Genomic DNA, 15,287 nt, shown 5'->3' with positions numbered 1-15,287 from the left:
ATGACCCCCATTGTTGTAAAGGAATATAGGTCTCTTGGAATTTTTCTTTTAAGTTGGTTTCTGTTCACCTCATTTTCTAAATGTCAGTAAGAAAATCAACTACTAGCATGTGTGTAAGGCAAAATAAGAAGTGAGCGAACTTATCAGGGGCAGAATCAGAAAGTATATTAATCATGTATCAAGAAAAATCAATTGGAATATTCGGTAAACATGTAATGAGTAAAGTAAGCAAATTAAGGACAAAATACACACACTGTCAGGTTTATTTGGATTATGAAATCAAAATAAATGTAAATGAAATAATTAGAAAGTAGAGGCTGAAGGCAGAAAGTTCTTGCAATGAGTCTTGGTGTTTTTACTAAAAAAAAAAAAAAATGGAAGAATGGGTACTATAGAGTTATATGAAACTAGCATGTTTAGGAACCTCTCGAGAACTACACATCTACTTTATCTGCCTTTGCTCTAGACATGGTCTGGAAAAGTAGTAAAAACTGTTCCTTGCGCACATGTTTCCTTATTTAACCTGCTGATGATATTGTTACATGGAAAGCAGAATGGGAACGAGGCGGTGCATGTATTCCTAAAGAATGCTGCTGGCAATAAATACACTACTGACGATGGAATTTATTCGTATCATGAAGTCCAAAGCTATCATGGTGGCTCAAAGTCGTTATTGGGAATTCAGGCTGTTTTCATTTTTTCACTTTCGCCCTACAGGGCCCAGTTTTCCACCAGTTGTTTGTGGTTTGGGGGTTTATACTTCTCCTTCTTTCCCCAACAAGGCACAAAAAAGCTGGATGGGAGACAAAGAAATGATTGTATTCTTAATGGGAAGGTGATCTGTGTTCCCTAAAATGCCCATGTGAATATGTACCATTGACTATAATTATGTCTCATATATTTCACATCCAGATTGCCACCCTACACAGATTTGGGAGTATTTTAGCCTGAAATAATACCAGAGAGTAATCAAATATTTATATCAGACTCTGCATCCACAAATATGATCCTTGAGGAGAGGAATATTTATAATATTTGGAACATAGTAGGGAAAATGAAAGAGAAATGATACAAAAAAATAACTCCAATATTAGAAACAGCTGGAAGTGGCCATTACCATATGCAGACTGGAAGAAAAAGAACAGAGAACAGGTACTGTTGTCCAGAAAGACAGAGCTGTAATTGCAGGGGAGGTCTCCTGAACAGTAGCTGTGCGCATCTACAGGCTAGCAGGGGGTAGAGGGGGTCCCCCAGTATCACTACTTTTCCATCCCTGACTTGTTGCTGATGACATCTGCCACTGGTCAAATCCAGTGAGAGAACGGAGGGTGAGGGACTTGTTAAAATAGTCTATAAATTTTCATCTCTTGGGTGAGGTGGGAGGGGTAGGCCAATCAGGAGTCAAATGGAAAATTGTCAGTGCAGAACACAAATCCCAAGTTAAATGTGTGGAAGAAATGACCACCAGAGAAAGATTTAGAGAGTTATAGACCTTCATGAAACCTAAGAATGATTAGGCTAGTGGTGCAAATAAATAGTTCAGTTGGTTGTCCAGTTAAGATCATCTTGGTTAAATGTACTGAAGCCACTTACACTTCTGTTTAGCACTTATCAGACATTTTCCTTATATCATTACTTGGGCTTCATCTGTCCTTGCAAACTGCACTGTGTATATTCAGAAGGAAAAACGATGATTGAGTTGTTCACTGGGTGTGGTAAATAAGTGATGAGAACATGTTACGGATGAGAACACACAACTCTTCCATCGCAGCCATATGAGAGCCACAGCAGAGAACCAGTTACACTGTGCCACCCCTGACCTTCAGGACTGATCTGCAGAGCCGGGCTGCTTCAAGCCACTGAGTCTGTCACAGTGAAAATAAACTCCCGCACTGCTATCTCCACAAGCACAGCCATTACTCCAGAACAGATGAACAACATTGAATTAAAATTTTTTGAGTACATGAGAAATAAATCAGAATGGGAATCTTATAGCTCATATACGTCATATTTCTTATTTGCACCTTTGAGAACAGAAACTCAGAAAGTTTGTACATTGGTGAACAGACAGGTTAAACTAGCTAAAAACTCTTTCTGTCCTCCCGTCCGTGTCTACACCCTCCACACTTATGTTTCTTCTGAAAAATGTCTCAGATATAGAGCATGGCACTTTCTATCTTTCCAAATATCGCAATGCTTAATGAGCAGACTGATAGTAATCTTGGGAAATAGATTTTTAATTTAACTTTTAAATTGCTAGAAAATTGATAATCCCCTCGATTCATGGAAATTATAATTTTATTTTAAGTATGTTTATACACTTACCCTTTATCTATATAAGACATATTGAACAGAATAAGAAGATTGTAAATTTAAAGTTATACTAGAAAGGTATTTTACATGTGTTCATAGTTCACAAAATGGAGAAATATTATGTTACAGGAAGATACTTAATTTGGATCATTCTAGGAATAATTTCATTATCGGTTTTTGTTGTACTATATTCTGGTACACCATTACTGAGTGCTTCCCCACTCAGGGTAAAAAAAAAAAAAAAAAAATGAATCAATAAATTTTAAAAAGCACACACAAACAGAAATTTTCCATTTGGTAAACGATGTAAGAGCTAACAGAGTGGAAACTATGTCTTTTAAAATTTAATTTCTGGCGTGAATATGTTATTTTGAACATTATGTCTTGGATCTAAACATAACTTTCAGGGTTTTAATTTATAATAAATTAAACATAACTTTCAGGATTTAATTTATAATAAATTAAATTTTGAACAATGAAAGCTTCCTGTAAAATTATAATATTTAATTTTATATAGACATAAGGAAAAGATGTTATTCTAGCAAATAAAATTTGATACATGAAATTAACTCACATGAATGAAATTATCTTTATAAGAACTTAACTATTTTATTAATTATAGTATAATTATGGCATCAGAATTTTCTGTTCATTGTAAGTAATGGCAGAACATCCAGTCTTATTAAAATTACGTTTCCGGCTACAAAAATTCAATAGGAAAGTTGTCACTCAACTAATTAACTAATTACTAAACATGACGGGCTCTGTGAGGCCTCTACTTAAAACCAACATTTTATTAAGTAAAAATGTTTAATTTAATTATATCTAAAGTTTGCTTTTAAATGATGCAGAAAATATCTTTACTTAGATTTTTCTGAAAGTTAAAAACACTAAAAGTTTCAACAATTATAAAATTAATTACAAAATTCAACAATCTATAAAATTAATCAGGACTTTAATTGGAATGTTTATTTTAAAAAGTTGAAAATTGGGAGGAAAAGTTTTCTAGATACTAGAGTGTATTAACATTACCATTTAAATATAATGAATTAATTGAAATTTAAGGACCTTTATTTCAAGCAAATAATTGCTTAGTAGATATTGTGTGGATGTGTATTGCTTTGCATTGCCCCTAACTGTATTGTTTTCCCAAATTTGGACTAATTTTGAAACTTACACCTATGTTTAATTTACAAGTAAGTTTAGCAGTTACTTTCAATAACTCTTACTTCCCCTGCTAAAAATTAAAATGGAATTAAATAAGAGAAATTACCTTTTTACATTAGCATAATTTAATTAACCAAAGCAAAATATACATCTACTTTGTCATGCTATGACTTTATATTTATCATGCTATGACTTTCTCTTTGATAAGTCCTCATTGCCTGCACAAACTGTAATTCACTCCACTATAAGGTTTGAAATATCAATAAAAATGGTTAACTTATCTTTTATTAAAGCTAAAATTAGTCATTTTTTTTTTAAAGGACACTAAATACTATTCAACCTAGATTGACATAAATAATAGATACTTACACCTTATTCTCATGAGCAAGCCAATGTTAAAATTCTAATTCAGTCTATATTGGGTCAAATTTTTCAGGATTGATAACTACATCTAAATATTTAATATAAGCACTTTTCAAACTTCATGTAACCTTATCTGACATCCTGATAACCAACAACACATCATTTAACAATCCTAACTTAAAGTCACTGAACTTCTGTGATAGCTGGTGTTTTGTTCTTCCTTTCCTCAGGCCTACCTATTATTTTAAGCACCTCCATTTTTCTGTAATCAACTGAGAACTGAGTCTTAGCGTAATTGCCATCTTTCAACCAACATACCAATCTTACTTTGCATCTCATTAAATAATAAGAATTGTTATTTTACTTGAGCACCTTTGCTAAGTAGCAGAGAGAACCCACAAATGTTTTGGACAGGAGTTAAGTGACGTTCATGCAGATGAACTTCGAACAAAATATTTCATTGCTTATTAGTAAGGGTAAGTAACATGAGATGATATAACATCTCATATCTTAAAGTAAATTTAATATCTCAGTGCCAGAGCCTTTTAACATACAATGTATACTTAATTTTTCTTCATGCAACTACTCACAGTGGTATTTCCTGGTAGATGATTCTCCTGAACAACTTCATCTAAAGAGAAACTCTGTTGCCAACCTTCTTCCATTTCTGTAGCTCTCTTGGCACCAGGAGTATCAGAGTCTCTCCAGTTAGCTACTGGGTTGAAAAAAAAACAAAAAAACACTTATTGGAGAAGATACTTCCACTTTTCAGCAGCTCCGCCTAGAAATGACTAGTTGGTGAAAACTAGTCACAGTCATTTAGATTCAATGAGAATGAGCTATGTGGTCTAGTTGTTACCTTCAGGGACATTAGCACCGGCAACCTCTATCACAAATTATTATAGGTTTTGTCAGAATATTTTAAATTCCATTCAATAAAAAAGGTACAATCTGTTTTTAGGGTCTTTTGTGAATAACCTTCTTAAGGCAAAGCACCTTTACCCAGAGACAGAGGGGAGCAGAAATTTGGTTCGCAATTTTTTTCCATCCAATACGATGATAACAGAAGCTATGGATACTCCAAGTTTGATCTGTAAACTTGGATTTGCAGGCTGCCTATGAAGTCAAAGAGATTTTACTAGCACTTAGATCCACTAATTAACTAACTAACCACATGACAGTTCAAGTGACTTTTTTTTTTATTAAATCATAGCTGTGTACATTAATGCAATCATGATGCACCATACACTGGTTTTATAGATCATTTGACACATTTTCACCACACTGGTTAACCTAGCCTTCATGGCATTTTCTCAGTTATTGTGTTAAGACATTTACATTCTACATTTACTAAGTTTCACATATACCCTTGTAAGATGCACTGCAGGTGTAATCCCACCAATCACCCTCCCTCCGCCCACCTCCTCCCACCCTCCCCTCCTTTTCCCCATATTCCTAGGCTATAACTGGGTTATACCTTTCCTGAGAAAGCCATAAATTAGTTTCATAGCAGGGCTGAATACATTGGATACTTTTTCTTCCATTCTTGAGATACTTGACTCAGAAGAATATGTTCCAGCACCATCCATATAAACATGAAAAGGTAAAGTCTTTCGTTAAGGCTGCATAATATTCCAGGGTGTACATATACCACAATTTATTAATCCATTCGTGGATCGATGGGCACTTGGGCTTTTTCCATGACTTAGCAATTATGAATTGGGCTGCAATAAACATTCTGGTACAAATATCTTGGTATGATGTGATTTTTGGTCTTCTGGGTATATGCCTAGTAGAGGAATTATAGGATTGAATGGCAGATCTATTTTTGTATCTCTAAGTATTGTCCAAACATCTTTCCAAAAGGAATGAATTAATTTGCATTCCCACCAGAAGTGTAGAAGTGTTCCCTTTTCTCCACATCCATGCCAACATATCTGGTTTGGGGATTTTGTGATATGGGCTAATCTTACTGGAGTTAGATGATATCTCAAAGTAGTTTTGATTTGCATTTCTCTATGATTAAAGATGATGAGAATTTTTTCATATGTTTGTAGGCCGTGCACCAGTCTTCTTCAGAGAAGTTTCTCTTCAATTCCCTTGCCCAGCCTACAATGGGATCACTTGTTCTTTTCTTGCTTATACGTTTGAGTTCTTTGTGAATTCTGGTTATTAAACCTTTGTCGGAAACATAACCTGCAAATATCTTCTCCAATTCTGATGGCTGTCTGCTTGCTTTACTTACTGTGTTCTTGGCTGTGCAGAAGCTTTTTAGTTTGATCAGGTCCCAGTAGTGTATTTTTGAAGCTGCTTCAATGGCCTGGGGAGGGGTCCTCCTAATAAAATACTCGCCCAGACTGATTTCTTCAAGGGTTTTCCCTGCACTCTCTTCTAGTATTTTTATAGTTTCATGTCTTAAGTTTAAATCTTTAATCCAGTGAGAGTCTATCTTAGTTAAGGTGAAAGATGTGGGTCCAGTTTCAGTCTTCTACAGGTTGCCAGCCAGTTCACCCAGCACCATTTGTTAAATAGGGAATCTTTTCCCCACTGAATGTTTTTAATTGGCTTGTCAAAGATCAAATAACGTAAGTAGCTGGATTCATCTCTTGGTTCTCTTTTCTGTTCCAGACATCTACTTCTCTGTTTCTGTGCCAATACCATGCTGTTTTGATCACTATCGATTTGTAGTATAGTCTGAGGTCTGGTAGAGTGATTCCTCCTGCTTTGTTTTTATTTCCGAGTAATGTCTTGGCTATTCGAGGATTTTTCTGATTCCATATAATACAAAGTATTATTTTTTCAAGATCTTTAAAGTATGACAATGGAGCTTTAATACGGATTGCATTAAAATTGTATATTGCTTTGGGTAGTATGGACATTTTAACAATGTTGATTCTTCCCAGCCATGAGCATGGTATGTTTTTCCATTTGTTAACATTTTCAGCTATTTCTTTTCTTAGAGTTTCATAGTTCTCTTTATAGAGATCTTTCACATCCTTTGTTAGATAAACTGCCAAATATTTCATCTTCTTTGGCACTACTGTGAATGGGATAGAGTCCTCAACTGTTTTTTCAGCTTGACTATTGTTGATATACATAAAGGCTACCGATTTATGAATGTTGATTTTGTAACCTGAAAAGCTGCTGTATTCCTTGTTCACTTCTAAGAGTTTTTTAGTAGAATCCCTGGTGTTTTCGATATATACAATCACATCATCTGCAAAGAGTGAAAGTTTGATCTCTTCTGACCCTATATGGATACCCTTGATCACCTTTTTGTCCCTAATCGCAGTGGCTAAAACTTCCATTACAATGTTAAAGAGCAGTGGAGACAATGGGCAGCCTTGTCTGGTTCCAGATCTAAGTGGAAATGATTCCAATTGAACTCCATTCAATATGATATTGGCTGTGGGTTTGCTGTAGATGGCCTCTATCGGTTTAAGAAATGTCCCTTCTATACCAATTTTCTTAAGTGTTCTAATCATGAATGGATGTTGGATGTTATCAAAAGCTTTTTCTGCATTGATTGAGAGAATCATATGGTCTGTGTTTTTTAATTTTTTATGTGCTGAATTAAACTTACAGATTTACGTATATTGAACCAGTTTTGAGACACTGAGATACAACGGACTTGGTCATGATGTATAATTTGTTTGATGTGTTGCTGGATTCTGTTTGTTAGGATCTTTGTTGAATATTTTTGCATCTATATTCATTAGTGATATTTATCTATAATTTGACTTTCTTGTTGGGTCTTTCCCTGGTTTGGGGATCAGGGTGATTTTTGCTTCATAGAACGTGTTGGGTAGCCTTCCTTCTTTTTCTACATTTTGGAACAGGTTGAGTAATATGGGTACTAGTTCCTCTTTAAAGGTTTGCTAGAATTCTGACGTGAAGCCATCAGGTTCTGGGCTTTTCTTTTTAGGAAGATTTTGTATGATTGATGCTATTTCAGAACTTGATATGGGCCTGTTCAACATTTCCACTTGATTCTGCCTAAGTCTTGGAAGGTGACGTGCTTCCAAGTATTGATCAATTTCCTTCAGATTTTCATATTTCTGAGAATAAAGTTTCTTGTAATATTCATTAAGGATTTTTTGAATTTCTGAGGAGTCTGTTGTTATTTTGTCTTTGTTGTTTCTGATTGATGAGATTAGAGATTTTACTCTTTTTTTCCTGATTAGGTTGGCCAAAGGTTTATCTATTTTATTGACCTTTTCAAAAAACCAACTTGTTGATTTATTGATCTGTTGTATAATTCTTTTATTTTCAATTTCATTTAATTCTGCTCTAATTTTGGTTATTTCTTTTCTTCTACTGGGTTTGGGGTTGGAATATTCTTCCTTTTCCAGTTGCTTGACATTTCCCATTAAGTTCTTATTCCTTCTCTTACAGTTTTCTAGAGGAAGGCTTGCAGTGCTGTAAATTTCCCTCTTAGGACTGCCTTTGCGGTATCCCAGATGTTCTGATAATTCGTGTCTTCATTGTCATTTTGTTCCAAAAATTTGGCAATGTCCCTCTTAATCTCACCTCTCGCCCAGCTATCATTCAGCACAAGGTTATTTAACTTCCATGTTTTTGTGTGGGTATGCAGATTCCTGTTGTTACTGAGTTCAACTTTTATTCCATGGTGGTCGGAGAAGATGCATGGAATAATTTCTATTCCTTTAAATTTACTAAAGTTAGACTTGTGACCTAAGATGTGATCAATTTTGAAGTATGTTCTGTGGGCTGATGAGAAGTATGTGTATTCAGTTTTGTTAGGATGAAATGTTCTGTAGTTGTCTGCCAAATCTAAATGTTGGATGGTTAGGTTTAAATCTAAATTTTTTGCTCAGCTTCTTCTTGGAGGATCTACCCAAAACTGCCAAAGGGGTGTTTAAATCTCCGACTATTATGGAGCTGGAGGAAATCAACTTGCTCGTGTCTGTTAGAGTTTCTCTTATAAATTGAGGTGCATTCTGGTTTGGTGCATAAATATTAATAATTGAAATCTCATCATATTGAGCATTACCCTTAACAAATATGAAGTGACCATTCTTATCCTTCCTTACTTTTCTTGGTTAAAGCCTATTGTGTCTGCAAATAGAATTGAAACATCTGCTTTTTTCTGATTATCATTTGCCTGAAAAATGGATGACCATCCTTTCACCCTGAGTCTATATTTATCTTTTAAGGTAAGATGTGACTCTTGTATGCAGCAAATATCTGGCCTGAGTTTTTGTATCAGTCACCTAACCTGTGCCTCTTTAGAAGACAGTTTAAGCCGTTCACATTAATGGAGAATATTGATAATTCAGGGAAAATTTTGGGTATCAAGTTTTTTGAAAGTCCAGTGTACATTTTTAATCCTTTTGCCACTGTGGAAGTTGGAATTTGATCAAAAGTTTCTGAGTGAGTTTACTTTTGTGGTAAAGGATTGGGCTGGTCATGATGGAGGTTAGGTCTGAGAATATCTTGAAGAGCTGGTTTGGTTATGGCAAATTTCTTCAACATATGAATGTCATTAAAGTATTTAATTTCTGCATCATAAATGAAACTCACTTTAGCTGGATACAGGATCCAGGGTTGAAAGTTATTTTACTTTAGGAGATTAAAAGTCAGTGTCCACCCTCTTCTGGCTTTAAAAGTTTCAGCAGAGAGATCTGCAGTCATTCTAATATTCTTCCCTTTGTAGATAATGGATTTCTTACGTCTGGCTGCTTTGAGAATTTTCTCCTTCATATTAACTTTAGTGAAGTTAATTATGATATGCCTAGGGGATGTCTTATTGGAATTGAGTCATGCTGGGGTTCTGAAACTGTTTGCTATCTGAATTTCAGAATCTCTTGGCATGTCTGGAAAATTCTCTTTCAGAATTTCATGGAGAAGGGCCTCTTGGCCTAGCGAGGCCACTTCATCACTTTTAGGGATTCCAATGATGCGGATATTAGCCTTCTTCGAATTATCCCCGAGCTCTCTGAGAGAATGATCCATTTCTGTTTTCCATTTCTCTTCCTCTTTGAGAGTTTGTGAGCGTTCAAAGGCTTTGTCTTCAATGTCAGAAATCCTTTCTTCTGCTTGCTCCACTCTGTTACTGAGGGCTTCTACTATATTTTTCAGATCTTTGAGGGCTGCAAATTCTTGCTTCAGTGTATCAAAATCTTTGGTGGTTTTGTCTTTAAATTCGTTAAATTCTTGAGACAACTTTTGATTTTCTCCTCAAATTTCTAATTCTGACTTTTGAATTGCTGCTCAAATTTCTAATTCCAAATTTTCCTCCATTTTATTAATCTTGTCTGCAATCCAAATTCTGAATTCAATTTCTGACATCTCAGCCAGCTGTTTATGAATGGGATCTTCAGTTACATCTGCCATATATTTTCTTGGGGGAGTTGATCTATTCTGGTTATTCATGTTACCAGAGTATTCCGCTGATTCTGCCCCATGATTGTTTTATACCATTTGATTTTTCCCCTGGAGCTTTGTTGAGGACCCGTACAGTGCTATGGCCTGAGAAACTGGGGACCTGTTTGGTGTGGTGGGGCTAAGTGTTTCTGTCTTGTTTTCAGCTGGTATCTGTTCGACCCTAGTGAAACAGTTACTCTGGGTTGAAGTCTCAGCTGTGGAGAAATACAAGCAATTAAGTCACCCTGCCCCCCACCCAGGCAACAATTTTAAAAGGAAAATCAAACCTTCCTACAACCACACACCCAAGGCACCACCTGAATAGTCCTTGGGTGATTGGCTCAGTTCAAAATGTCCAAATCAATTGTCTCAGTCAGCACCTGTCTCAGGTGGGAGAGTTTAAAAGGTGTCTGGCAACCGGATCACAGGGGTCTGCTGACTACTCTGATATGGCTTGCTCCAGTGTTGCGTGGAGTCAGGAGGACCCACCTAGCAAATAGATCAGTCTGGGAATGTTGATGTCTCTTTCCCCACCTTGTACCTCTGTCATACCCAGTCACTGATAGTCCCGCAGTGCTTTGACCCTGTTGCCTGTAGTGAATAGATACTCCAGGGGTTTGCACCTGCCTGAATCACAAGGAAATCTATTTCTGCTCAGCCAGGCCACTGCACTTTGCCTCTATCTAGCAGGGAAAGGTGAGCCCTGACAAACTCAGGCGCTTGATGTAGGCTGGGGAGTGTTCACTCAGTTCCAGCCCCACCCCTGATTGATGTTACTGACAGAACATAACAGCTTTGCGGGAATTTGTGTCTGTCCCTGCTAAATTCCCCTGCAGAAGAGAAGCTGTTTTGAGTTCCCAGAGCCTGTGCTCAGGCCCTGTCTTTGCTCCTGCAGGTTTATATTTGGTTACCTGTCAGTTCTAGCCTCCTGTCTTCCTTTATCTATAGGCTGACGATCCCCTGAGGGCCGGGGATAAAACTACTAAGTTTTAGGCTTAGTAAAGCGGTCCTCTGGGTCAGCCCTGCCCTGGGAACTTCCTGGCTCTGCATGTGCATTTCTATTCCCTGCTCTTCACCAAGGCTGGTACCACCTCAGGCAAACCTTTTACTCACAGGGCCTATGTTTCCATTCCAGCTCTGTTCTGTGGTGGTTGCCACCTGAGTAGATGCCCAGCCTCCTCTGGTTGCCCAGAAAGACAGGGGGTGTGGCTTCAGAATATCCGGGAGGGAGCCCTTGTTGCTAAAAGACGGCTGCTGCTCTACGCCTCAAGGCACCGCTGCTCTGATGTGGTTCCCTCTCAGCTGACCATCCTCTCCTCACTCCCATGCCCCAGAGTCAGCACTGAACAGCTGCATTTTAGGCCCTGTCCATACCCCTTGAGAAATCTGGACTCCTGGGGGACAGGCCTTCAGACCTCAGAGTGAGAGTGGAGGGGAGAGCTGGGAGCTCAGAGTTGCAGATAGAGAATATATACAGTTTTATACAGTTTTATGCCTGGCAGGAGAACGCCGTGGCATCCTAGTAGGGGAGGTAGGTCCAGTTTTTAGAGGGTCTCTCCCATGAAGTGTAGTGGGAGGACCTTTGAACTCTGCTCATTCGTTTGTGGGGCACTCTGAGCCGTTCTCATTGGGGAGGGGACTCCCATCCACTTGGTGACGGATTTTGTATCTTTTGTTTGTATCCTTGGGGTTACAGCTCACCTCAGCAGGGTTGATGTGCATTCTTTAACCTTCTCTCTTGGTGCAACTCAAATCCACCAGGTTACTTGCTAAATTTCTGTCCTTTAACTCTCCTTCTGGATGGGAGCCTCCATGGAAAGCTGGCTTCAGTCAGCCCGTGACATTTTTTAAATGAAAAGTTTCTGCATAAAGAAGTCCATTGATTCACCTTCTGTTTCCTTCTGTTTCTGGCTCCTTATCTCTGGTAGATCTTCCTTTTGTTGAACAGTCATATAAATCTCCTACAGTTATTGAATTTTTCTTTTTGTGGCCCTAGATCTTTCTTATGCAATTGTTTCAGTTGTGGAAATCACAATCCTTACGTGTCACCCTCAGTTGGTCACTTTTAGCATTTCTGAAGTCCATTTTTATCATGTCAGGTTGTGCTGTTCTATGAATCATTTTGAAACTTGGAACTCCCATGTCTCATCTTTAGAAATTGTGCAATGTGGATAGTAAAACTTCTCATTTTCTTCTTTACTCCCTGATGAGAATTCTCACTAACTAAAAATAGTTTGATTTTATCCTAATGGTGAGCTCAATGCCTCCCTTCTTACCTCTACGCAAAAACAGTACATCATTAAGCTCCCACTCATTGGCGAAGATAACTATGAAAGAAATACTACTCAACATTTGTCTGTTTTATTACTTCTGGACTTTATTTTTGATTACTAATTTTTATTATTCCATTTTTATTCTGCATCATTTATTGTCTATCATAAATATGTTTGTATCAAAATTATTGAAACCTGCTTAGTTTTTGATTCTGTCATTTTTCTGAGTCTACATGAACCTTAAAACATTTTAGTCGACATCTTCCCTTCCATTTTTTGGACTGTCAATGACACATGTTTTCATTTAATGCATGCACTAAACTGCAGAAATCATTACAATGTATCTTGATGCATTAATTTTCTAGGTCCTTAATTCATATTAATTTATTAGTATGAATTTAAGATAAAAATATTAATATTTTATTTTTTCCTATAGATGTGACAATTTCATATGGCTCCATATATTTACCACAAATTTTCAGTAAGTTTTTTCTTTCTGCTTATGCACTCCCAGGTTTCTATCGGATGTAAGTTATCTTTGCCCGTGTTCCCAAAGCATTCGTTTTATCTTAGTGATGATTTGGGGCAACATATTACTCACTTCATGTTTTTCAGAAACTTACTTTATTTAATCTTTACATTTGAATATTATTTTCCCTTCACTTTAAGGGTAGAAAAAATTTTTGCCTCTATGTTCCTGGGGTCCTGGCTGGGTCCAAGATTAAACTGTCATATAATAGTTGAACAGGGGAAAAGTTTAATATAAGTTTTACATAGAACAAGTGGCCCTCAAAGAAATGAAAACCCCAAACCAGCAATTAGATTCAGTTCCTTATATACTGGATTGGACAAAAAAAAAAAAATAGGGAATTGTGAAAAAGTGGCTACATTATCTGGGATGGCTTAAAAGGTAAGAATTATTCTAATAATGTCTGTACAGTACTCTCTCTGCCTTGACTTGTTGTCCTTAAGGACGCAGATATTGCCTTTCATCCCAGTAGAAGGAGAGCATCTTTCTAGTGGGAATTTCATTGCCTTCTTTAAGAAAGAACACAGATCTTTCTGTAGCTGCTTTCTTTACTGTGTCTTTATATTAAAGGGTCAATATGTCAGAAGAGCATATTTTAACTTCTTTACAAGGATTGAAATACATCTGTACATTATCTTGGGGGAAGGTCCTATATATAATATTGAATCTTCCAAATAGAATCCCTATTTGGTTGCTTTAATGATGCCCCATGGTGAAATTTGACCTAGTCAAACAAAGCAAGTCTCCTGACTACACAAATGCCTTCTAATCTATTATTTTCTTTCTCTCACTCATAAAACACTCAGTAAATATTTGCTTAATGTAATTTATTTAGCAATTAGTGATGAGTCTGTCTGCATCGTCCTTACCACTGGGAATAGGAGCACTGGCAAATCTGGAGCAAACATCCATCCATCTCCACAGGAGGTCGTCGATGAGGAGACAGATGCACCTCCCGCCTGTTCTGCTTCATACATTGTGCACTTCAATCGACTATGCTTCATTTAAATTTCATCATTTTGTAATTACCTTCTCTGAAAGACACCTCAAAGAAGCACACTCTGAGCATCACATGTATTACCTGACACACAAAATGTAATAAATGTCAAAGGAATGTAATGGAGCTCATGCAGCGGGCCAGATACATTTCATTTCTTAGCTTAATGTTTAAAGATAGTACAAGGAAAATGGAACTTAGAAAGTCTATCTGAATTGAAATAATTGAATAAAGAATATGAAAAGAAAATCAAAGCTATTATCTAGTAGTGTGAAAACATTCCATGATGGCAGCAAGTTCTATGAATTGATTAAAGAGTTTTACTAATTAAAATAGAGAAAAGATAGATGCTGCTTTCAAATGCTAAGTGTGAGAGCCCTCTATATGGAATAATTAATATAGAGAATATAAAGAAAACCGTACATGAAGTTACAAGAGAATACATTTGAGAAAGAATTTGCACAATCTGTGTAGGAGAAAAGGGAGTAAGAAGTAGGTGGAACACAATGAAAGGGAGAGGAAAATCTCAGGAACTCAGGAGGTAGAGGACGCTGGCAATGAATCAGCCAAAGAGAAAAGGGAGGAAAGGGAATCATTCAATAACTGCTGTTAGCACGGTGATCCTTCCTGGCTCTTTGTTCTGTTTGCCATTCAATGCTCTCCAGTAGGCTGAGCGCAGTGGCTCAGGCCTGTAATCCCAGCACTCTGGGAGGCCCGAGGTAGGTGGATTACTTGAGCTAAGGAGCTTGAGACCAGGCTGAGCAAGGCACAACCCCATCTCTACAAAAAGAAAAAAAGAAAAAACTAGCTGAGTGTTGTGGTGGGGACCTGTGCTCCCAGCTACTCTGGAGGCTGAGCAGGAGGATAGCTGAAGCCAAGGTGAATGAGGCACAGATAAAGTGGAGATGAGCTATAAAATGCCCATTTTTCCTTATTTGCTCTCTAGTATGGAAAGAATAGCGCTAATTCTAACCTATTTCTATAAGGAAAAAATGACAGTATTTGATCCCAGTCAAAATAATCTATACTTATTTTTATAAAAAGAATGTTGACAATATTTTAGAAAGCTAAAATTCTAGAATTTTAAAAAATGTTAGTAATTGATTTCTCTTTAAGACCAGGAATGTATCTTTAATTCCTCCTATAATTCTTAAACTAGAGCAAACAGCAGAGAATGATTTTTCTCAGTCTAAGAGTCTAAGATTAATTATCTCTTATTTAAATGTATGGAAATCATGGAGAAAGACCAGGCCAGTAG

General features: G+C 36.9%; 1 protein-coding gene across 1 annotated transcript in view; it reads left to right on the top strand.

The window, feature by feature from the left end:
* Window positions 1-14,040, top strand: part of LOC128591442 (dynactin subunit 6-like) — a 42,880-nt gene extending 28,840 nt beyond the window's left edge. The window contains exons 2-3 of the mRNA XM_053598855.1: window positions 13,018-13,030; window positions 13,868-14,040. Coding sequence (XP_053454830.1) covers window positions 13,018-13,030; window positions 13,868-14,040 — 186 coding nt within the window. The remainder of the gene's footprint in view (window positions 1-13,017; window positions 13,031-13,867) is intronic.
* The last annotated feature ends 1,247 nt before the right edge of the window (window positions 14,041-15,287 follow it).

Source organism: Nycticebus coucang, chromosome 8, assembly GCF_027406575.1.
Source record: "Nycticebus coucang isolate mNycCou1 chromosome 8, mNycCou1.pri, whole genome shotgun sequence".
NCBI classification, from domain to species: Eukaryota; Metazoa; Chordata; class Mammalia; order Primates; family Lorisidae; genus Nycticebus; species Nycticebus coucang.
The sequence above is the reverse complement of the archived record's forward strand: the minus strand, read 5'-3'. Positions and strand labels throughout refer to the sequence as shown.